A 23526-nucleotide genomic window follows, 5' to 3' on the forward strand; every position below is an offset into this window, starting at 1 on the left:
TCAAATTTAATTGCGATAGAGAGACTTTCCCAGCCGCGAGTGTATCCAAAATGTTTGGCTCTAGTGCTGATTATTTTCTTTATTTATTTATTTCAATAAACTGACGTAAACCTGCCCCCACCAAAGTGACTTGAAGAGTTATGTTTAAAAATAATTGTTTCAATTGCGGCCAAAAATTTTTCACAACAAAATATTTGTTCAAACAGTTTTGTTTATCAATCAGTGCAGATAAAACATTTTTGAACACAGATTGTAAGTATCATTTTACTGGTATAAACCATAATGATTCGTGTAGACATTTTTCTCGTTATTTTGTGTTTAGTTAATTGCAGTTATAAGAATTTAAAAACAAAATCCCAGATTCCCACTTTTATTTATAAACTTTGAATTTTGTTGTGATTTGTTACTCATCAAAGACACAGATGAGTAACAACCCTTCCTATACTTTATCAAATCAAATCAAATTTATAGGATAACATTACTGTAAGTTTGCATCATGAGAAGGTTACATAAAATTAAAAAAAAAATTCTGGCAACAAGTCAAAAAGTGAAAAGTGCCTTCTATTAATAATACACAAAAAAAACATAATTTTATCGAACGACTGACCACATTTTCTTTGGGATAATAAACACGAGAGTATGTGTATCTTGTGAGGAGTTAGAAAAATTTTGCGTTGTCACTGTTGATATTATTTTTAAAGTCAAAATTATTAATCCTCGTTCAAGTTGAAGGTTAAAGAAAGTGTTGAATTCCATATTTTTTATAGAAATAACGATCCCATTAAATATGGGAATATGAGTATGTACGGTACTTGGTACGTACATTTTGATAGAATCGCGTTTTTCGTTATTATCGTAGCAAATATATATGCTAGGTAAAACGTTGTCCCTCCATATGGGATATGGGATCCAAGCTACTTATGCAGTAACCGTTAACCCAGCCTACTAGCTGAGAAAACTATAAAATCTGTCAATTTAGAAATTCTGGTCCGGTTACTGGTATTTTGTTTTTGTCAGGTGGAAACAGTTGCTTAAGCGGTTTGTTTTTCTCAATCTACAATGATATACAGGCCTGAAGTGGCTGTGGCTGCACAACAGTGTCTCGGTAGAGAAAGTTTTTAAAATTTAAATGCAATCACTTCTCCTTAACACAGTGCCGACAATTGTGGCTAGTCAGACCTCAGAAAAATTTATTAGAATACTAGAACTGATACCTGGCCTTCGGCCGAGTTGAACTGATTATAGTAATTATAATTTTATTTATTTAACGGACATAACAGGGTTAACATGTGGAAGATGCACCCAAATTTGTAAGAGTTGTAAGGTTAATTTGGTTTCTCCTACTAAAGAAATGATATTCCGAAAGTTTGAACTTCCGTGATGACACCAGGAATTGTAATTAAGGTAGCAGCAAAGCACCTAGCAGGGTAATAGAAAAAAATAAAGTAGTAATTTAATCGAAGTATGCGAAAATTTCCACACCTTTTTTTCATAATGTAATTACAAAATCACCATTAGGGCTGCTAATGGTAATATTGGTATGAAAATACTACTCTATTTGACGTGGTAAAACCTCTTTTACCCTGCCAGGTGCTTTGGTAGCAGTCATTTTCGTTTTTAGCCCAGTACGAAGTACTGAAGGCTTATAGTAATGCTATCCCGTTTGTAACATGTGGAATTCGAAGCAGACACTAAGGGCGAAGCATCTGCCTATGTATATGGATGACCAGGTTGTACTGATTATAGTAATTTTAATTTTATTTATTTAACGATCATAACAGCCTTAACATCTGGAAAATATACCCAAACCAAATAAATAGGGATTGGTATTAGGGTATCAGTGATTTTTGTTTTTAGCTCCATATGACGTAGTGGGGCTTATCGGAACGCTATGCCATATGTTACATATGTTTTCGAGGCAGACAATAAGGGGAAAGGGATTTGTCTATGGTTGTACAGGACGCATCCACAATAATAAATATTATGCACCTACACTGACAAAAAAGTTTCGAAAAACTCAACTGTTGCAGGTAACTTTGTCTCCAGGTAATCTACAATAGCTGCCACAGCTGTAGCGCCCCATACAAAAAATACAGCTGTGGTAGATAATGTAGATTACCTGGAGACACAGGTGAGTTTTTCGAAACTTTTTTGTCAGTGTGTGTCCAAATGTTTATTTTGACGAGTTGGTGACTGTGATTCTAAGCCGAAGACGCTTTCAGAAATTGGTTTTAAATCTCACTGAAAATGACTGTTTTACACTTACACTTTTGTACAACAAATAAAAATGGAATCGTAGTAATCTTCGAAACGGGCTAGCTCGAGTTTTACGGCATGTATGAGAATTTTACTAAATTGAGTAGAATGATTATTGTTCGTAAACAATTTGAACAAATTTTTTAGGAACGTGTTAAATATAAAAAAAGGTAAATTTATTTAATCCAGACTCGCCATGTAATCAGATCTTCATGATATCCCATATCCCTCTTAACAACATCTCTTATGAAACTCTGATTGAACGAGTTTGAATGTGTGCGATCTTATATATCCTCGGTGAAAATCACACTCAGATATATTATATTCTTGCACATGTTCGAACTCGTGCAATCATTGCTCACCTACTTGACCAAGTATGTAACATACTATTGTCTAGAACACTAGACATCGAACAAAAGGAGTTACGGATTCAGTTATTATCAGACAAGTGTTTGTTGTTTATAACTAGCTAATATCAGCATCGTCACAGTAATTTGTTTATCTGCTTTTTACGATTGATTTAAGGGTATATCACGAGTTGCAGTCCGAGCAGAGCGAGGGTTGCATGCGAAAGTGCCTAAAATCAATCGTCCCAAGCAAACACATAATTTTGACCTACGGGCTTCAAAGAAAATTCGAATTTTTACCGGTTAACGCTTAAACAAAACAAGAATAAGATTTTGTGTCAGTGTGGTGTCATTTTACCGAGATATATTACTGAAATTATTGCCGATTAAAATATTTCAGTTTTGCATTTGAAATTATAAAAGACATTGAAAACTGGCTAAAAATATTGACAATAATATACAGTCTACAAACGTTTCTGCCGCTACTGAATTGATTCAGCTGAATTATTGAATCTGTTAAAATAGTTTCTTTTAAGTCCAATATTCATAAATAAGCGTATGGCCCTGCCACAATGATATATAATCATATGCATCATATTTTTACAATATTCATATAAATTTCATTGTTGTTAGACTCATTAACCCTTGAAAAATTTCTATAAATTGTTGGCAGCTTCTTTGCCTTTATATTTTGCTCAGCTTCCTCTCAGCCATGAGGAACTGGCTAAACGAAATTATTGATCTAGAAACCAAATTATCTTTTCAAATATCTTTAGTGTTTAGTAATTCTTACCGCAAACCGTTCTAAATGCGATAATTCCTATATTGGAATATCTGCAATTACTGGAACAAACTGTGACAGGTCATCCTTCACAGATATAATGCTTCCAGATTTATTTACATATTTCTGACAACGCACCACGCAATCGTATCAAGATTTCAGATACCGCAATCGGACAGTGTATCACCCGATGCTAAATATCTTTTTGAAATTTTTTTTATTTCATTTGAGTCTATCATTTGGGGAAAATTTGCATCAGGCGTCAGAAGAAATTTTCTAAAACAATTAACAAAATTGGTTCTTCTGGTCTGAAAAAGTAAAGCCGTAAGCGAGTTTTTTGAAAGTAGAACTGGTGCAGTTGGATCCATACCCTAGAAGCTTGTTTTTTATATGGAATCATCCATAAATCCCGTCAGCTGAGAGAGAGAAACCGGCAAAAAGAGGACAAAAAATGACGGGGTACTGTTTGCCGTAATCGTAAGAGGACCTACCAAAAAATTTTTAAATTGTTTAAGAAAAAAATCTCGTTATGACGTCTGTCGGTACCTTCAAAAAACCGGACTAGCGCAAATACCACGCAATGCGTAACACTGTAGGTAGATTTGGAGCTTAATACACTTACTACAAAAACAGAAATAGTCTTCGCTTTTCGTTGTGTAATGATATTGCCAGGGGAAACAGGGGAACGTTACACATAGACACACATTCACTTTCCTCCAGGGGCTATTTAGTTGAATTTTCAGCAAATTTTGGCAAATTTGGAGAATTTGACGAATTTTGGCGAATTTTGACGAATTTTGGTTAATTTTGACGAATTTTGGCGATTTTTTGTGAATTTATACATGATTTTAAGAAATTTCAAAGAATCTTAGAACTTAGTTATATATTTTTGGCCAAGACATTCCAGAAATCTATTTTTAACCGGGAAGCCATGATGGTTTTTTTTTGGAAAAACGATGAAAAATGTCCTAATTTTGTGAATTTTACATATATTTGTGAATTTGGTAGATTCTTGCATAATTTTGTTATGCTATATCACAAAACTAGCAAAATATTTCAAAAAACATAAATTTGGAAGAAAATTTTCAAATTTAAATTTTTTAATTTGGGAGAATTTCGGCGAATTTCGACGAATTTTGGCGAATTTTGGCGAATTTCGGCAAATTAATTCAACTAAATAGCCCCTGCTTTCCTCTGATGACCCCTGTAGTTCAAAATCTTCTTTGTATTCTTTTCCTGCTTTGACTCAAAGCCTTCGAGTAGTGTACTCTTTAGCACTCTTTTTGAAGAGTGAAATGTAATCTATTTAGGATTTCCGAAATAAGAACCCTACGATCAGAAGAACCAATTTGTGGAAGTGCTTCCGAAATTGTCTTCTGTAAACGTTGTTTACAGTAATATTTCACATAAAAAACAATGTATCCATTTTCGCTGTATTGGGTTTTAAATTTGAACAGTTTTCGGTCCAGTCCGAACCGGAAAGTTCAGAAGAATTATTGACACTGTAACATATGCAACGTATTGTGTGGCAGTGCCATTAGAGAATCTCACAAATTCAGCTGAATGGCTTTAAATTCGTTTTATTATTCACGCATCATCGCAATCGCTTCAAATTGGCACTCGCATATTTTATAGTTCGAATTCTTCTTCACTTCATTCCACTTCAATTGTGACGTGCCTACAACCTCCTTCGGCCACGATAAAAAAGATTTTTTGAAAAAATGATTTCATCATTTGCCACAATTTTCTTTGGATTTTTGGTTTTTGTGTACTTCTTTTTGAACAGAAAACTCAACTATTGGAAAATAAGAAACGTTCCATACATTGAGCCGAAATTTTTGTATGGAAATGCCCGTGGTATTGTGAAAGACTATCATCCGGGCGAATTTTGGCGAACGATGTGTCGAATGTTAAAGCCTAAAGGTCCAATTGGTGGAGCATACATGTTCATACAACCCTTCGCTGTCATTACAGACCTGGACTTAATGAAAGAAATCATGATAAAGGATTTCAATTTTTTCACGAATCGTGTTGGCTATTTCAACGAAAAGGATGATCCGATATCAGCTCATATTATTAACTTGGAGGGCGAATCGTGGAAAGATATGAGGAAAAAAATATCGCCAACGTTTGCTGGCAGCAAATTGAAAATGATGTTCAGTGAGCTTATTGAAATTTCTATGAAATTAGTAGCTCTGATAGATAAGGATACATTCAGTAAAAAGCCCATTGATGTGGGAGATCTTCTACCACGATTTGTAACTGATATCCTCGGGTTGACGGAGTTCGGCATTTACTGTAATTCGATGGAAGACAGACATTCAAAGTTTTACGAAATGGCATTGAAGGACTTTGCTTCATTTAGCTTTCTCAGAAGAATGTTGCTCTGGACATTTCGTGATCTGGGCAGAAGACTGCATTTTGTAACAACAGACAAGGAGATTGGTAATTTTTATTCCGACGTTATAGGTAAATTGCTGCAACATCGCAAAGATAATCCGCAATTGAAACGACAAGATTTGGTTAGTGTATTGACCAAATTGAAAGATTCAAATACACTAAGTTTCCAGCAAATAGCGGCCCAAGCATATGTTTTCTCTGTGGCAGGTAAATACAAAATTGAAGTCATGTAACCATACCAAATCGATTCAAAATTCTGATGTAGGTATTGAAACGACTGCTGCAGCAATAACTTTTTGCATGTTTGAACTATCGATCAACGACGATATTCGAAAAAAAGCTCGCCAATCAATTTATGAATGCCTGAAGAAGCACGATGGCTGTTTAACTTACGAGGCTCTGAATGAAATGCATTACCTACAACAGTGCATTCACGGTAAATTGACCTCTTATGTCGTCGACATGAAATGAAAAGTTTCGTCATAGACGTGCTCATAATGTTATTTTTATCTGACAGAGGCGATTCGAAAATATCCGCCAGTTCCCACAATAACAAGAGTGGCCAACGCTGATTATAAAATCGCAAACACAAACATTACCATTGAAAAAGGAACGTCCATGGTTTGTTCAATTTATTCGATTCATACCGACCCTGAGATATATCCCGATCCGGACAAATACGATCCAGACCGATTCTTACCGGAAGAAATAGAAAAACGGCATCCGCTCAGTTTTATTCCGTTCGGTAACGGGCCGAGGGGTTGCATGGCGCCGAGATATGCCAATTTGTTGATAAAAATTGCACTAGTGAAAATTTTGACTAATTTCGATTTTAAATTAGATCACGAAAAAACGATGATTCCGCTGAAAATGGCACCGAAAAAATTGGTTTTCTGGCCGAATAACGAAATTTTTATTAATTTTACTAAAATTTAGCAAAGTTAACTAAAATCCTATTATTTGACATGTTGTTAAATTTTGAGCTTTTTTTACCACCACTTAGTAAATTTCATTTATTGACTGACTGTCCCATGCGAAAGTTGATCATTACATATCAATTTACCACCGCGAAAATGATCCATTACATGGAATATTCCTAACGCATGCGAAAGTTGAATAAATTAAAAAAGTTAAGTTTCTGCGAAGAAACGATTATTGTTTCTTTAGTGTTGATGACCATAAATTTTGCAATGGCTGTGTATTAAAGATTTATAAAAAGAACTTGAAAACACCTAATTGAAAGTATCAGCCATATTTATTGCAGCAATAATTTTGATATTTTCAATGTTTAATCAACTGTTCATTGAACAGTGTTCAATCAACTGTTTAATCAACTTTGTTTATTTTTCATTTATTTCCTACAACAATAGATACTTTTGCTCACATTACACACAATTTTCAGCACGTCATTGCAAAATTTATATAGTCAAAATAAAAAATCAACAAAATTATGCGTCTTCACCTACTGCGAAAAAAATTTCAGTGTCAACATGTCAACACAATAGTAGTGAATAGGTCTGTTTCAAGGCCATGCGAATTGTCAAATTACTGTCAAATTTTATCCATAGTGACATCATCAATATTTGTATGAAAACCGTTCTCTGTGTATAAAATCGTGTTCGTTCGGCTAGTCAAAATTCGTGTTTACAGTTACTTGGAACAAACCCTTACTGTTGTAGACGTGTGAGCCGGTTTCGTCGGTATACTAGATTCGTTTGGAAACGTTTTCTCACAACAACAGATTTATTTTGTTTAAATTTATTTAAATTAATTGACATGTAAGGATCAACTTTCGCATGGACAGGCAATAAAATAGAATACAAGTAATGCTGCGAAGTAATTCCTTAATTCGGAAACAATTTTAATTCGCCTTTGGCTCGGATATGTAAACTCTACACTTGTCTCAACTAACAGTTACCGAAGATTGTTGCTCAACAACACAACTGTGAGGTTGCTCGTATCTTAAAATTGGTCCCTCATGTAATGAATCATTTTCACAGCATGCACTGTAACCTATTATATGCTAATCAGGGATTGAGATAGAAAGTATCTCAACTATGTAGTGGTTTTACTTCTGTATCGCACCCTGATATCTATTTCGTTTGTATAAATGTAAATTTCTCATGCTGTGTATGCACTTTGCGTATAGCTACTTGTAAATCAGTTCAGTACATACAAATGTTCAATAAAGTAATCGAATGAAATTGACCTCACTGATTTTTTATTCATCACCGAAAGTCTATGAACGAGCCGTACGCGACGGGTATCTTGTCTCTTTCTAAAGCATTCATAAACATATTTTCCAACTCATTCGCAAGCGTTACCTTTGGACACATCTAGGCATTACCATTCGGATGAGTCAGGTCCCTCATAGGAGTTCCTAATATAATTACTTGGACGTAAATACGTAAGTTTCTATATATGTATGGGGAGTCGACTTATAAATTATAAGTTTTTATAGCTGGAACAAATGTATAAATTACACACATACTTCTAAAAAGGTTTGGCTTTTGTGTCTCATACGTTATGAAACTTAGGAAAGTTTTTTCGACGATGGTGGTTTGATTCTTCTATAGATATGAAGTGCAATATATCAATATTTGTTGAATTTGTTAAACCAAAAGATGAAACAATCATCATTATATTGGTTAACATCGAATGCTAAATGCATTTATCACATCAAGAATGAATCCGTGCCATTAGACAATCACAATGTCGAACAAATAGTAGGACGTTTGACCATTGTTTGACTGTTTCGATCTTTGAGAAAATTAAATACGTCTTTCGACGTTTTGTATTAATATGCAGTTCAATATGAATTTTATTCCGATCATGATTCGCTATACTTGTTCGTGTGCAAATTGATATGGTGTTACTAGAGCACTGTATCAAGTACCACTGTCGCCATGGCCTGATGAGAAATGGTATTGTTGAACTTCATATTAATGCAAAATAATCCGTCGAAAGACGTATTTAATTTTCTCAAAGATCGAAACAGTGGTCAAACGTCCTACTATACTTAGAAAGTTGAAAATTGTAAGTGAACCTTCCATAATTTTCAAGTCTTACGTCGTGAACTTATAGTCATAAGTGAAAATCGCAATCTCTCGAAGTTATATAAATTCGCTTTATCCAAAACTCCGTATAAATTGAAACAAACAAAATCATACGAAAAAATGCGGACGAACTATAACGCATCTGTTCAAATAAACGGTTTGGTTTAATAATAATAAGAATTTCTTGACGCAGTATGTATTGCTTAAAAAGAAGGAAGCGACCAGCGCCACGAACAACGTAACTTTTATATGGCGAACATTTCAACTTTTGTCAACAAATTGTCCTAAATCTAAAAAATTCCTTTTGATAGTGAAAAAAGGCTTCAATGTGAGTTCACTAAAAACGGTACATTGGAACCGGAGAAAACTCACTTCCAATTCTACTGATCCCATACGTTTCACTAAAGATATTTTGCTTCATCGAGTTAATATAAATGTTTCACCTTACTCGGTACAGCTATGTTTGTTATTGCAAAAAAGAGAACTGAACGTGCACTTTTGATAAATTATATAAGATAGCTGACCATGATGTGTGGTATTGTGACCATTTTTAACTTTGTACGTCGTTTTCTTGAAATCCTCTGATATCCAGGAGTAATGACTAACTTTATTATGAAGATTGAACATTTGGATTCGCAATTAATCAAAAATTAATCAATATTTAAAGAATTTCTTGAATTAAGTTTAATATTTTAATTGAATCGAGATTTGCGTTATGGTGTCCGTGATTTGCGGTATTTCATATGAAATTCAATAGAGACCGATATTTGGATACTTAAAGGATTTAATCTCATTTTCCTGCGGTGATGAGTCCGGAAAATTGACATCAGAGATTGCTAAGCTAGTAAACATCATCCGTTCAGGGGACATATTTCCGGACATTGAGCCAATTTTTTACGGAGCGTCACTTATCGCATTAGCCAAGGACAATGGGGACATCAGACCAATAGCAATCGGCCTAGTGTGGCGCAGGCTAGCTTGTAAAATAGGATGCTTCGCCGTCAAGGATTCGGTAGCGCAATTGTTAGCACCAATCTCAAATGGCTTTGGTGTTCGCGGTGGATCGGAAGCAATCGTTCATGCAGTTCGAGCGTTCGCTAAAGCTAAACACACAGACCCAACCGCAATAGTAAAATTTGACTTCTCAAATGCTTTCAACGAGTTATTCAGAAGATTTTTACTAAAAGAAATCAAGACTACAGCGCCATCGTTGTTCCCGATGCTACAGCAAGCATATCGATGCCCTTCAAGCCTCTTCTTCGGTGAAACAATTATTTTATCAAAACGTGGCACTCAACAAGGCGACCCATGCGCCCCGGCTGCTTTCAGTATAGCATTGAGACCTCTGACGCATTCGCTTGGATCTAAACTGAATGCATGGTTTTTGGATGATGGGACCATCGGAGACAATTTCAACATCATATTAGAAGACATAAGAAGAGTTTTGTCCTTTTCTAACGAATCGGGCCTGTCATTGAACCCGTCCAAGTGTGAGATCTATTTCATCAACGCTCCACCGGACGCAAAGGAGAGTATGTTGAACGAACTGAACCGGTTGCTGCCAGGAATTAAGGTGCTCGACAACAGCTCGTTTAGGCTTCTTGGTGCTCCCATTTTGGAGGAAGGCATAAGCGAGGCATTGTCAAAAGGTTTAGAAACCGTGAAGACATTATGTAAACGCCTTCCGCTTTTAGATATACATCCTGCTCTGAGATTGCTACGAAGCTCGCTGTCGTCTCCACGTTTCCAGTATTTGCTTCGGACTGCACCAACGTTTTCTCACCAGACTGAATTGACAGAAATTGATGAATTTTATCGCCACACTCTGGAAGAGGTCACTAACAACAAGCTCAGTGACACCTCTTGGATTCAAGGTTCGCTTCCTATGGCGTTTTCCGGCCTGGGTATTAGACGGACAGTAGATCTAGCCCATCCAGCTTATTTCTCATCAGTATTCCAATCAGAAGATTTATCGAACCGAATTCTGTCCAAGTCAAGGTTAACTATCATCGACACCGATTTCTCTTCATCGATTGAAGCCTATCCCGACGAAATGATCCCACCAAATGATGTGTCGAAACAGAACCAATATTGCTGGGATAATTTACGATCCAAGGCAACTTTCGACGAGCTATTATCATCAAGTGGACCTACAGACCGTGCAAGACTGCTATCGTCATCAACCCAATCATCTTCAAAGTGGCTACAAGCAGTCCCGTCACACCAGCTAGGTCTACTACTGGATAACGACTCGGCCAGAGTTGCTGTCGCGTTACGCTTGGGTAACGACGTTTGCGAGCCGCACCGGTGCATTTGTGGTGAAATGGTGGACCCGAAAGGTTATCATGCGTTGTCTTGCAATAAGACGTATGGGAAATACGCTCGTCATGCAGCAGCTAACAAGATTTTTTCAATGGCTTTTAGTTCGGCTGGTGTCCCGAATAGACTCGAACCGTATGGAGTAGAGGGAGACTTCTGATCTGGGATGTGACGATAGTCAATACAATGGCGGCTAAATACCTACGATCAACTTCGTTAACCAGTGGAGCTGCAGCGGATGAAGCGGAGCGAGTCAAACACAATTTGTATATCGATCTGAAAGATCGTTTCATTTTCACACCGCTCGCCTTCGAAGCTTTTGGGGCAATTGGTCCAGAAACGTTATTATTTATGAAAAAGCTGGGTAAGCTCATGAAACAACAGACAGGAGAGAAGCGCTCTTTGGATTATTTGTTACAACGGATTTCAGTAGCAATCCAAAGGGGTAATTCAGTCAGTATCCGAGATACTTTTAATTCCAGCGGTAGTAATGAATTCAACCTCTTCCAATAAAATAGTCAAAATAATCAAAACAATCAATGTGATATTGCTATGTTAACAGTGTAAAAAGAAAAAGAAAAGGTCGAAATAAATTAATTAATTAGAAAAACAAGGCATCAGAACAGTCGGAGCGTTTGCTGCGACTTAGCCCCGTACAACCCGTAATTCTATTTCGTTCGCAACCATTATACGTCCGTAGCCCTAATAAGCCCGGAACCCTAATACGTCTACAACCCTCTAATGCGTCTGTTACCAAAATGCAAGTCAAGTTGCGCATTGTCAAATTTACTGAAACTGTTCAATTTTTAAATTGCGCATAGCGCAATTACGAAAGCCCGTACGAAGTACCTTTCAAATAAAACCAACAATTTACGACATTATTTTAGAAACCCAAAATTTTTTGCCAACTTTCCATTGGGTATTCAATTACCTCTCAAATGAAACAAAAACTATTAAAATCGGCTGAGATTTACTCGATTTATGTGCAAAAAGCACTTAGGGCCGAGTAGCGGCCTTAGTGCAAGGGCCCAAATTTGAAACTTTTTTGCTATCATTCTATTCGTCATTCAATTATCTATCAAATGAAACAAAAACTAGCAAAATCGGATGAGATTTACTCGATTTATGTGCAAAAAACACTTAGGGCCGAGTAGCGGCCTTAGTCCAAGGGCCCAAATTTGAAACTTTTTTTGCCACGTTCTTTTCGGTATTCAATTAGACTCCATAAAAAACTAAATCTAGCAAAATCGGATGAGATTTACTCGATTTATGTGCAAAAAACACGTAGGGCCGAGTAGCGGCCTCAGTCCAAGGGCCCAAATTTGAAACTTTTTTCGCCATCATTCTATTCGGCATTCAATTATCTCTCAAATGAAACAAAAACTAGCAAAATCGGATGAGATTTACTCGATTTATGTGCAAAAAATACTTGGGGCCGAGTAGCGGCCTTAGTCCAAGGGCCCTAATTTGAAACTTTTTTCGTCACGTTCTTTTCGGTATTCAATTACCTTCCATAAAAAACTAAAACTAGCAAAATCGGATGAGATTTACTCGATTTATGTGCAAAAAACACCTTGGGCCGAGTAACGACCTTTGAGCCCTCCCAACAAGCCCACGTTGCATCTTACCCAAAAACAATGTTCAGCAACTTTGTTCTACTCGTCAATACCTTTCATTTGATATATCACAAGCAGCTATTGCGTGCGCATTTCGGTAGATATCGTCGAAAGACTGAAAAACACCTATAGGGCCCTAGCTCTGGAAGGGCCGACCCTACCATGCCCATTTTCGAACTTGACCTTACTTTTGTCGATACCAATCGGGGAAAAAAAGAATTTTAAAAAAAGGTTGTGATTTACTCTAGCTAGAGGGGTCACGGACGGACGGACGGACGGACGGACGGACATTTTTTTTATTGCGGATTTGTCATCTATGAACATAACCAAATGCTTTGCCCTTACTGGCTGCTTCCAATTCGACATGTTACAAACGGCATATTAATCTTATAAGCCCCCAGTACTTCGTACGGGGCTAAAAAAATATTTGGAGGTATCTAAAGCGTCATACAAATTATACCGCAAATCAAAGTCCAAGAGAATCGTGATTTGCGGTATAATTTGTTTTACATGTAAATTTACATAAGCAAATCATGATCAGGTTTTCGCATCCGCAAATCATGGTCAGCGACCTTACCAAAATAAAGCTGGATTTTTGAAAAAAATGGGGGATAAGTTTTATTCCCAAAAAAAATCATTTAATGTGAAAATTTTGCAAAAGAAAAACGTATGAAAAAATGTTTTTTTTCATGTGTCGGGGTCGAAAATGAAGAAGATTTTTCCCTTCGTTCGGGCTACAACTCGCGAAATTGCCTAAAAACAATCGTCCAAAACAGATACACAAATAACTATTTCATATTTGAAGCACGTCTTTATACGCCCTCAGCATGTAAAATCCGCGTCATTCACAATAATTCACATTTTGACATATTTTGTATAAGGAAGATGTCACTTTGTGAGTTATTGTGAATGACGCGGCGCGAGATTCCCTAACACCACAATCCATTACATAACTCGGGATAAAAAAGAAAAGTCTCGTTTGCGTGTGTTTATTGACCTCGGCTTCGCCTCGGATAAACAAAATTCACACGAAAACTCTACTTTTCATCTATTTATCCCTAGTCATGTAATAGTACATTTCGTACCTAGGACTAATAGTCTTTTCTAGCGTGGGAGAAGTTTCCAGACAGAGCCGAAGGCGAGGTCTGGAATCGAATACGCTAAAAAAGACTTTTAGTCCATGGTACGAATAGTATTTTTCATATTGGACGGAGAAAAAGTGCGACGAGGGGCACCTAGCAGGGTAGTAGGAAAAAATAGAGTAGTACTTTAATCGAAGTATGCGAATATTTCCATACCTTTTTTTCATAATTTCATTGCAAAATTACCATTAATACTGCTAATGGTATTATTGGTATCAATAACGTGGTCAATAATTGACGTGGTAAAACCTCTATTACCCTGTTAGGTACTTTGCCTTCACTTATTATTATCTGTTAGGTTCCATTTCTTCACTGGCTCAAGTTCATTGTCCACGAGGGGGAAACAACACGAGCGAATGGTGGGACAGTGTTAAGCGAATAATGAACGAATAAAGGGGGAATAATGAGCGAATGAAGACGAATAATGGGAAAATAATAGGCGAATAATGGGCGAATGGCCGAACGGTGGGACAAGATTTTCCATTGTTGTTTCCCCCTCGATTGTGTGAAAGTGTAAAGATTTTTTTTTTATAACGACTTCTTCCAAGTAGCTCATCTCTGGTAGTTCTAGCAAAACAAGTTGCTAAATTATATCGCACAAGTATGCGTTATTGACTAATTGAAATTTTGAACTAAATAATTAATTCGAATTGACATAACATAACACAGTTTTCTCGCATGCACAAATAACCAAAACATTACTGTTTTAATGCCAAAAAAACCTCTTTAATCAAGTTGTGGGTGGATATGTTTATTACGCAAAATGATTGCATATATAATACGGCCGGATAAGTTAGTCAAGTGCAACAACGTAAAGCTCAGTGTTCATCGGATTCGATAGTAAAACTTAGTAGCAAAACGCTCTGGTAGCAATATCTTAGAATTATTAAGTCAGAAAATAATTAAATATTTGCATGTAATCCCCTTTAATTAATCTAAACTTTCATTTATTAACCGAAATTCTTCTGGAATCAATTACAAAACAAAACAATTCCCAAATTGGAAAACATTTTAGCACACTTGTCTTCCAATGAAGGTCTATTGAGTGAATAGTATTGACATTTTTTGTTGGTAGATTAGGCAATTTTTAAAACGAAATTCAATAGTTCAGTGCGTTTTTCAGGTTTCTTCGAAAAGTTAATTTCTCCCTGTGGTTGAACTCAAACAACTTTGAAAATTTAATTCTCAGATACAAACCTAGCGGAGAGCGGTTGTTTCTATGTACCTTGATGAGGAAGTCAAAACTGTTTTGTAAACCATATTTATACAAAAACGGAAAATTCTTTTTGTTCTACTAGTGCTACTGGTAAGCCCTACTAAGTGTGATTAATTTAAACTATCAAATCATGACACTGGCATACCTTGTTGTCGTCTTGTTTCTCTCACCAAAAATTTTAGTAAGCCTTCGATGTAGTTTCGGCATATTATACAATACCATACAAGAGATGGTAACGAATATTCGAAAGTAATTGAACGTTTTAATCATATGTTCCATAAAACAATGCACTCTCATCAAATTAAGATTTCGTAATATCACCAACAACGACAGCAACGTTGTCGGTGAATTTTAGTAGCCTTTACCTTATCATTTTTCTTTCTCAAACAAAAACGCTTCAACAAACGTTTCTCTTGCAACCAATTTTATCAACCGATTTTGTTTTTTTTTTTTTTTTTGTTCATTTATATAGAATCGTAATGCTATCTGCATATAAATGTATATCTGCGTACCGAAAAATTGTATATTCCAAATTTAAAAATAATTGACCGAAAACATAATTCTCAGTTCATTTTCGATATTCAGTGGGTATACTGTACGGGACGAAGAATTAATTTTCTTTCTTTTTTTATTCATGTTCGTGTCTAAAACAACTTGTCGTCTTACGGATAGAACTTAATTTTCGTCTGGTTTGGAAATCATACAGAAGTCCAGGATTAAATTTTCGCTTTACAAAAACTACAAAAATAAATTAATAGCAAAACAACAAAAATCTGATTCATATACTTGTGCTGTGTTGGTTGTGAATATAATAAATATTAAGTAAGGTAAAGATTACAGAGGATTAGCCGTTTAAAATTATTGATTAAAAATTATGATAAACAAAAAATAAATCAAAAATGTGATGTGAGTTAGATTCATTGCATGTAAATTATAATCAATTACTGCAGAAAATTATTCGCACAATTTTGTGCATTGTTCGTATAAATTCTATATTTAAAGATACTAACTGCAAACGAAATGTTAAGCATCCTGTGCAGCTACATTTCAGCCACTGGAAACTACTGCGACAACAGTGGTAACATTTCATTCGAATCTTCCTGTAATTAATCACATTAACTATTAAACCTTAATCACCTGAGTGATTGAAAAGAAATAACGTAATATATACTCTCATGCGCAACGGTAGCGACACTTTACCATTACTATTTCATGTCTTTTATACGCGTTGGTCAGCAGAGGCTATCGATAAATCACAAGATAGTTTTTTTCGGTTGTATAACAATAATAGTCGAATTTTAAGTTGTATCCATTGAGTGTAAACACAGACATTCATACTTTCATTAACACTGAATTTTTTATTGAATCAATGAACGAGTTGATACTATGTATCGATATAGACACGATTAACATTGTGAACCAGAATAGATTTCAGATAATAATTTAATGCTAATTTCAAGTATGTAATTCGCATTACATAAATAGGTCTGGCAGTCCGTAGCCGGAGAGATGTGAAATCAGGTGATCAGGTATTCGTTTTTAGTTGCGTTTCCATTCTAACGTAAAATTTAATACCGGTTTTCAGGGAAAGTCATTAGTGGTTAATACAAGTTTCAGTATAGAAAATATTAGTCAATCAGTTCTACGTGATCTCTCAACGCACTAGAAGCATGAGTGATCGTGTTGACAGCTGCGAAATAGAGTACTATTTTTGTATGCAAAAATGTTCCTAATTTTTATTACTGTGTGAAAATCGGTATGGCACATTCTTCAGTTTCAGTACTCCATTCAGAGTACCACTCATGCTTGAAGTGTGTTGAATCCGTTAAACATTACGTAGAGAAAAGTATATCGAAAACTTAAATGAGTTTTTGCACAAGGTATATATGTCTGGAAACCCACTATCAATTTTGAAAAGCTAAAACCAACAATTACGCTGTGTTTTCCATTGGAATCCGATTTTCACTACATATTAAACAATGGAAGACCCAGCATAACTGTCGATCTCAGTAATTCAAAATTGACACATGATCGTTGAGATATTGTGTGTTTCCAGCATTGGCAGTTGATTCGTCTGAAAAGATATTAGAGCAGCTGAACTTTCTGAAAATTGTCGTAAATGTAAGATCTTTTCAATAATAATGTTAAAAACACAAGGATTTACAATTCTTATTGCCATGTGACGACAGCGTGTACGGTATGTTCATGTACGACCGTAAAATATAGCCTGACGTTGAACATGAGAATAAAGAAAAATGCAAAAAAAATGTTAAGACGAACAATTTTTATTTTGATAATTCTATTTCTTAGTTCAGTATTCTGTGCCAAAATATCAGTTTAAGTTAAATAACTCGCATTTTACCCGGCTTATAAAAAATGGGAAAACAGCCATCCCGTCCAATGTAATGCTGTTGATTGTGATCAAATATATGGCGTTAATAAAATTAGCCTTTCAAAAACGGCAAATCGTCTTGCAATGTTCATTCGACAATCATTAAATCTATTACTTCTTTTGTTTAAAGTATAGTAAGCCTCGGTTGGTCTTTAGTGGCACCACAATTTGTTACGTACTTTATTCTTAAGCTCTGTTTTCTGGTGAAATAACTTCACTCTGGTATATTATCATCATTTGAGCTTTAGTGTCCAAATGGCATTTCCAAATAGTCGATTATTTGATCCGAAATCTATTACTTCATTAGTGTTTATATACTTTTTATAGGATATCACTAGCCTAGACTCGTCGCTTATTTATGTTATCGTTGTCGATAGCAGATCACTAGCCAATTGCAATGTACATACATTTGTAGAGGTAGTGGTGACATTATTATTTTTTTCGTTAATACTTATGTGTAAATAAAAATGTTCTCGTTAATTAGCGCCATCAGACATCATGTTAGATGTATATTGATGCGCCGTCGTCACCTTTTATTTATAATCATTTTACCAGTGGCTATATTTACCGAAAAATTGACATTTTTCCAATAAATTGAGCATCTACATCTGCATACGGTATAAGACGTTCGTTCAACATTGTTTCTATTTTTTCAGACTAAAAAACAACAACGTTTGTTGTTTATTACAAATGGAATATTTCAGAGTATATTCAATTTCCTTTCTTTAAATTATTTTTTTCTGAGAGAGATGAGAGATGTTTTTTCCTCAATTATTTAATACGCATGTCGCCATCGTTTGATAATAATAAAAAACCTAAAAGTAAACATTTATTTCAGATTACAATCCAGGTGAAGGAACTCGTCTATAAAAAAAATGAGGACGTTTATATTTTGGTGCACTCTATCAACATTACTTGGTGAGTGTTTCATTAATTAAAAAAAAAATTCAAATCATAACAATATATTTAAAGGAAGAAAAAAAAAACAAAATATTTACTATCGCGGTATCGCAAAAATGTATTTTTAGCGTTGCATGAAAGAACGGCGGTGAACTCTTAATTGGATCATCAAATTATGATGTGACACGTTTTTTCTTTTAATAATTTTTGTTTATTTTTTTAATTTTAGTATATAGAACGCAGAACAATGTAGCGCAAAATTTGTGGAATATTTTTAGCAAAAAAAAATCCAGTTGACAAATCACTCTATCTATTCTTAAACTGTTTATGTGCTCAGCTCATTGACTTCTTAGTCTGAGTAAGTGCTAAATCCGGTATCTCGTCTTGAAATTATGGAGAAGAAGCTAGACAATGTCACGATATCTTCTTCTCCTCTCCATCTCGAGTTTGGAGGTCACGTCTGAACTTTTTTTTTAAATAAAATAGTCAGTTTATACCTCGTAGAGCAAAACCTGCACTATTGTTCTAATTCTCCCTTAATTTATTGAACATTCTCTGTTGAACGGAACCTTCTTACCTAGTACAAGTTAAAAAAAGACACAAGATAGTTCCGTTCAACAACTTCGTTGAGGGTGAAAGACTTTTGACCGGTCAAACCCGATAACTTACATCTGCATGTGATGTGGTCCCCATGCAGAACACAGCTGAGTTCTACTCATTTCCCGATAGTGGTGAGGTGTTTTTTGAAGCCAGTCATTACTTAAAAATGTTTTCAGTGTTGTTCTACTCACGTTGATTGGGTACTTAGAATCAGTATTGTGAATACGGATCTTCATCCTTTTTTTTTTTTGAATTGCCTGTTTCCCAGACAGGCTGCCAAAGAACGAATCGGGCGGTACATGAAGAAAATTTTGGAAAGACTTTTCCTTGAAATTTTGAAATTTTCTTTCCTAGGTTCATGAATGATATGGGAGGCGGTAGATTCGTAATATCGGTTCAAGTATGATTGATGTGATTGATGTTTCTGCTTTGGCAAGTTCGCCCGCCCTTTCGTTGCCCTCAATGCGTGAGTGTGCCGGTACCCAAATTAGTTCAATGAGATTATCAATTGTTATATTTTTGATTGTATCCCAACATTATAAGGATAGTGTTGAACTGAGACCTACAACGGTTAACGTGATTGGGGCCGATTCAATGGATTATGGTATGAGTGAAAAGTATTTTTTCTTCCCAGGCTATAGTCCACTATTTTTAGCTCCACTATCTCTTTGGTTCATAACTGATCTGTCAGTGTAAATTAGGATATTGAGTCTAATCTTACAAATAACAAATAAAGTCCGATTGCAAAAATTGACCATTTCCATGCAAGAAACTCCTTAAGTCACCCAAAATTGCATGTCAATAACAAATATTTTCAGGAAAGAAAGTCATTCGGTGCTCTAAGAAATTTGTTCGTATTACTCACGTAAACATGATTGTAATCTTATTGCAAGCATATCGTTTATCGTTCCGATAAAAGTACACTTGACTCACATGTTTAAATACACATACATTATCTCACTATATCGGATTATCTTATAATCAACATCCGATAATAATATATTGAGAAGATTAATTTTCTATCAACAATACGAATACGTCGGTCTATAAAAGCTTAAGTAACGGCTGTGTTCATGTGTTCAAATTTATCTTGTTTTTTTAGTAAAGACAAAACACCAGACTTCGACAGCATATGATATGATTTTCTCAAAATAAACATTGAACTCCGCGTAATATAAACTGATTTGAAGATGTCCCATCGTGATAAAAATCGCCTTCGAGTGGTAGGCAATTAATTTGAATAGATTTTCGTGTGTTATCACTGTAGACGGTTAATGAATTTAGAAATTAATTGGCACATCTCGATAAGCGGCACAATCTTACTATGGGATTGCGTCAGAAAGTTTTTTTTTGTCTTGATGATGTCCATGGCAGAGAAAAATCACGCATGTCGAGGATGCAAAATTGTTAACACATTAGTCAATGTCATTCCAATTCACTTTTCAGCTACCCCTTCAATTGCATCGAACACATACGTTTGGCCAATATTATCGTCACAAGAAATTACCGTCATTGTAAACAGAACCTACGATGTAAATTTAGGCATATTGTAAGTGGATACGACAGAGTGTACTTGGTCACTGTGAAAATCACAACGGATTTTTATTTCAGTGGAATTATAGACTCCCCGATAAACATGACGCTGACTCCTCAACATGAAAATTTAATCGAATTGAATCCGTCAAAAATTCCAATCTCATCGACAAATCAAACCATCGATGCACACTATCTGATTTCGGTAAAAGGAGTCAATCCAGGTTTGTTAGACGTAATAATATCAACCGAACCACTATCCGAAAAGTGAATATAACCAATAACACCAACGACAATCGAGTTGAAATGAATTAATTTTTTCATCAATTGTTTTAGCTTCAGGAACGTATTCCTCAAGGTAACGGTTGCACTATCACCGGTCATTTTACACGTATCCATTGTACTCGGCTGGCTTTATTTTGTGGCCTGGTCGGCATCGTTCTATCCGCAAATCATTGATAATCATCAGCGGAAGAGTGTAGTTGGTCTGAACTTCGATTATTTATCGTTTAATATTGTCGGGTCGGCGCTGTATACTGCTTTTAACATGGGATTACTGTGGTGTCCATTAATTGAGGTATGATTGCTTACTGTCGAACAGTAGAAGAGATGAACGGCACTTATTGTCAAAGAAATTAACTGAAAGAGAACCTTTTTCCAGAATGAATACTTTAGAAGATATCCGAGAGGCTTGAATCCTGTATTGATCAACGATGTTCTATTTTCGTTGCATGCATTAATTGCCACTCTATTCACCGCCATTCAATGTGCAATATATGAGGTAAGACCTCTAGGTTTGCCAATATTCTTAACATGTTGCGCGCACGTAATTTTGGAATTATTTTAACGATGTCATTCATCCATTTTTAACAGAGGGCCCTGCAAAGAGTTTCTAACATTGCGAGAGCAATTTTGGCCATATTCTTCGTAATTGTTCTATCACTGCTGGCTCTTGCTTACTGCAATGTTATTCATTGGCTGGACTTTTTGTACTATTGCAGCTACATTAAATTGACAATAACACTCATCAAATACATTCCTCAGGTTTGTCGCCTCTATCAATTGAATCCAATTGAATTGCTTGAATGAAATATTCTCTCTTCGTTTCCCTTCAGGCTGTTATGAATTATCGCAGAAAGAGTACAGTAGGATGGAGTATTGGATGCATTTTCTTAGACATTATCGGTGGTGTTTTCAGCATTCTGCAGATGGTATTGAATGCACACAATCATGGTCAGTATAGTGAAGCCAGATACAAAGATGTTTCATTGATCAAAAAAAAAATATTTTCCAGACGATTGGGTATCAATATTCGGTGATCCAACGAAATTCGGTCTCGGCCTATTTTCCATCTGTTTCGACATATTTTTTATCATTCAACATTACGTTCTCTATCGGTATGTTAATGTAGACTACGTTAAAGTGTCGACAAAGGACATAGAGTAGCTTATAATTTATTAACACTCATGCAAACAAACCTACCCACACACACATACACGGTATACAAATCAAACTAACAAAAATTCAGTACCATAAGTACATTATTCTCGAATGGTGTGTAAACTGCAGCGTGAATGAATTGTATACATTACATAATGTTTTGCTTATATTACAGCGTTCCCACGCCAACGCTACGAGAGAATGACTCAAATTTGGACAGACTTTTGACAGAGAAAGCTTGAACAGAGATTGGTATCGGAGTCCATACCATATTTTATGGAGTGGAACGATCTACGTTTAGTGTAGATTGTAGGTGTAGAGTAGCCAGTTAAGAGACGACACGATGTGAGATGATATTTTACTATTGAGAAAAGCATTACGTTTGTGATAGATTACTTAAATGTAACGTAATTTCGTTTATTTTTTATCTAATTTAGTATTTATTGTTGAAGTGAAGCAAAACGGTTGGTATGTCCAGAATATCTATCGACAGAAATATAGGTGAAACGGACAAACAAAACTGCTGTTGCCGAAATATCTTTTCATCAAATATTTAAAGGAATCTGGGGGAAAGAGTTTAACTACCTACCCTACTGAGGGATGCCGAACTTGTTGGACTAAATCGTATGGGATTAAAAGGGCTTAATTGAAGTTGGGCTAGTCCCATTTAATCACATAAGATTTATTAGGCCAAGCAATGCGGCACCCATCGCATCCCTTCCACTTATATGGTGTACTCAGGTAACGGCGCAGTGTTAACGCTCATTATGGTGCAAATAGACTAACTTCACTTAAGTTTGATTCCCAGCATCATTAAATCAGTCAATAATTACTCAAAACGTAATCCCGTCTGGCGAGCTTAGCACCACCGACACCTTCAGTTTTTTTTTTTTTTAAACCTAATTGTCAAAAGTATCACTTCCGTGATAAACAAATTCCAGTCTATCGCCTTTATGATTTTTTCTCCATCAACACATTCAACACTCGAAAACAAAAGTACTTTAAAGCTATGTGTTAGCTGGTGGCATCCAAACGTTTCGTTTCAAAAATATTTCCATATTGCTCGGGAGTGAAAAAAAAAATTGGAAAACTTTTTTCATTTCCTGTAAATATAAAACGAATTCGGTGTGCTATGAAAGCAATGGCATCTGTCGAACGTAACACAGTTGAAATTGATGCACTGATAAATCGACAGCGAACAAAAAGATTTGCGTATTTGCGTATGTGGGTCAATCACCACATAATCTCTGTCTGCATTTTATTTTGCTGTGAATTTGATTCTGTTAACCATTTTTGGACGTACCAATTTGATTTATTTTAATTAATTAATTAAAAAAAGACTTGTTTGTAAATGTGTGCTCAGGGGCTCTTTCAGTCTTTCACTAATATTTATTTATCACAAATACTGACTAGATTTTAGATGATTATTAGTTTCGATAAGTTTACTTGTAAAACGAAATGGGACTGTAAGACGCAGTGATTTTAATTGTTGATTACAAATAGTAAAATAGAATTGCAAAAAATCGCA

The 23526-nt window shown here is 35.5% G+C and overlaps 2 protein-coding genes across 5 annotated transcripts; both read left to right on the plus strand.

Moving 5' to 3' along the window:
• On the plus strand, positions 1–23521 carry LOC119067923 (cystinosin homolog). 4 transcript variants are annotated; one of them, XM_037171229.1, is made up of 10 exons: positions 119–252; positions 18364–18443; positions 20472–20574; positions 20637–20825; positions 20895–21135; positions 21220–21339; positions 21432–21602; positions 21674–21791; positions 21853–21955; positions 22174–23521. In XM_037171229.1, the coding sequence occupies exons 2-10, from the start codon at positions 18401–18403 to the stop codon at positions 22238–22240; spliced, it is 1155 nt and encodes a 384-aa protein (XP_037027124.1). In that variant the 5' UTR covers positions 119–252; positions 18364–18400; the 3' UTR covers positions 22241–23521. The 4 variants fall into 4 exon arrangements, with proteins under 4 accessions (XP_037027122.1, XP_037027124.1, XP_037027123.1 ...); XM_037171228.1 differs by lacking the exon at positions 119–252 and adding an exon at positions 15704–15960; XM_037171227.1 differs by lacking the exon at positions 18364–18443 and having other exon boundaries at positions 1–252.
• LOC119067922 (probable cytochrome P450 6a14) lies at positions 5064–6771 on the plus strand. The gene is made up of 3 exons (XM_037171226.1): positions 5064–5991; positions 6050–6220; positions 6302–6771. Exons 1-3 carry the CDS (start codon positions 5106–5108, stop codon positions 6718–6720), a joined length of 1476 nt encoding a protein of 491 aa, XP_037027121.1. The 5' UTR covers positions 5064–5105; the 3' UTR covers positions 6721–6771.
• Positions 23522–23526: the final 5 nt, after the last annotated feature.

Source organism: Bradysia coprophila (assembly GCF_014529535.1).
Source record: "Bradysia coprophila strain Holo2 chromosome X unlocalized genomic scaffold, BU_Bcop_v1 contig_130, whole genome shotgun sequence".
NCBI classification, from domain to species: Eukaryota; Metazoa; Arthropoda; class Insecta; order Diptera; family Sciaridae; genus Bradysia; species Bradysia coprophila.

Coding starts and splice junctions, on each gene's coding strand:
- LOC119067923 (XM_037171227.1), top strand. CDS start 141: ATGTTTAAAAATAATTGTTTCAATTGCGGCCAAAAATTTTTCACAACA. Junction 20,575..20,636: donor GATGTAAATTTAGGCATATT/GTAAGTGGATAC, acceptor TTTTTATTTCAG/TGGAATTATAGACTCCCCGA. Junction 21,956..22,173: donor CAACATTACGTTCTCTATCG/GTATGTTAATGT, acceptor CTTATATTACAG/CGTTCCCACGCCAACGCTAC.
- LOC119067922 (XM_037171226.1), top strand. CDS start 5,106: ATGATTTCATCATTTGCCACAATTTTCTTTGGATTTTTGGTTTTTGTG. Junction 5,992..6,049: donor ATATGTTTTCTCTGTGGCAG/GTAAATACAAAA, acceptor ATTCTGATGTAG/GTATTGAAACGACTGCTGCA. Junction 6,221..6,301: donor CCTACAACAGTGCATTCACG/GTAAATTGACCT, acceptor TTTATCTGACAG/AGGCGATTCGAAAATATCCG.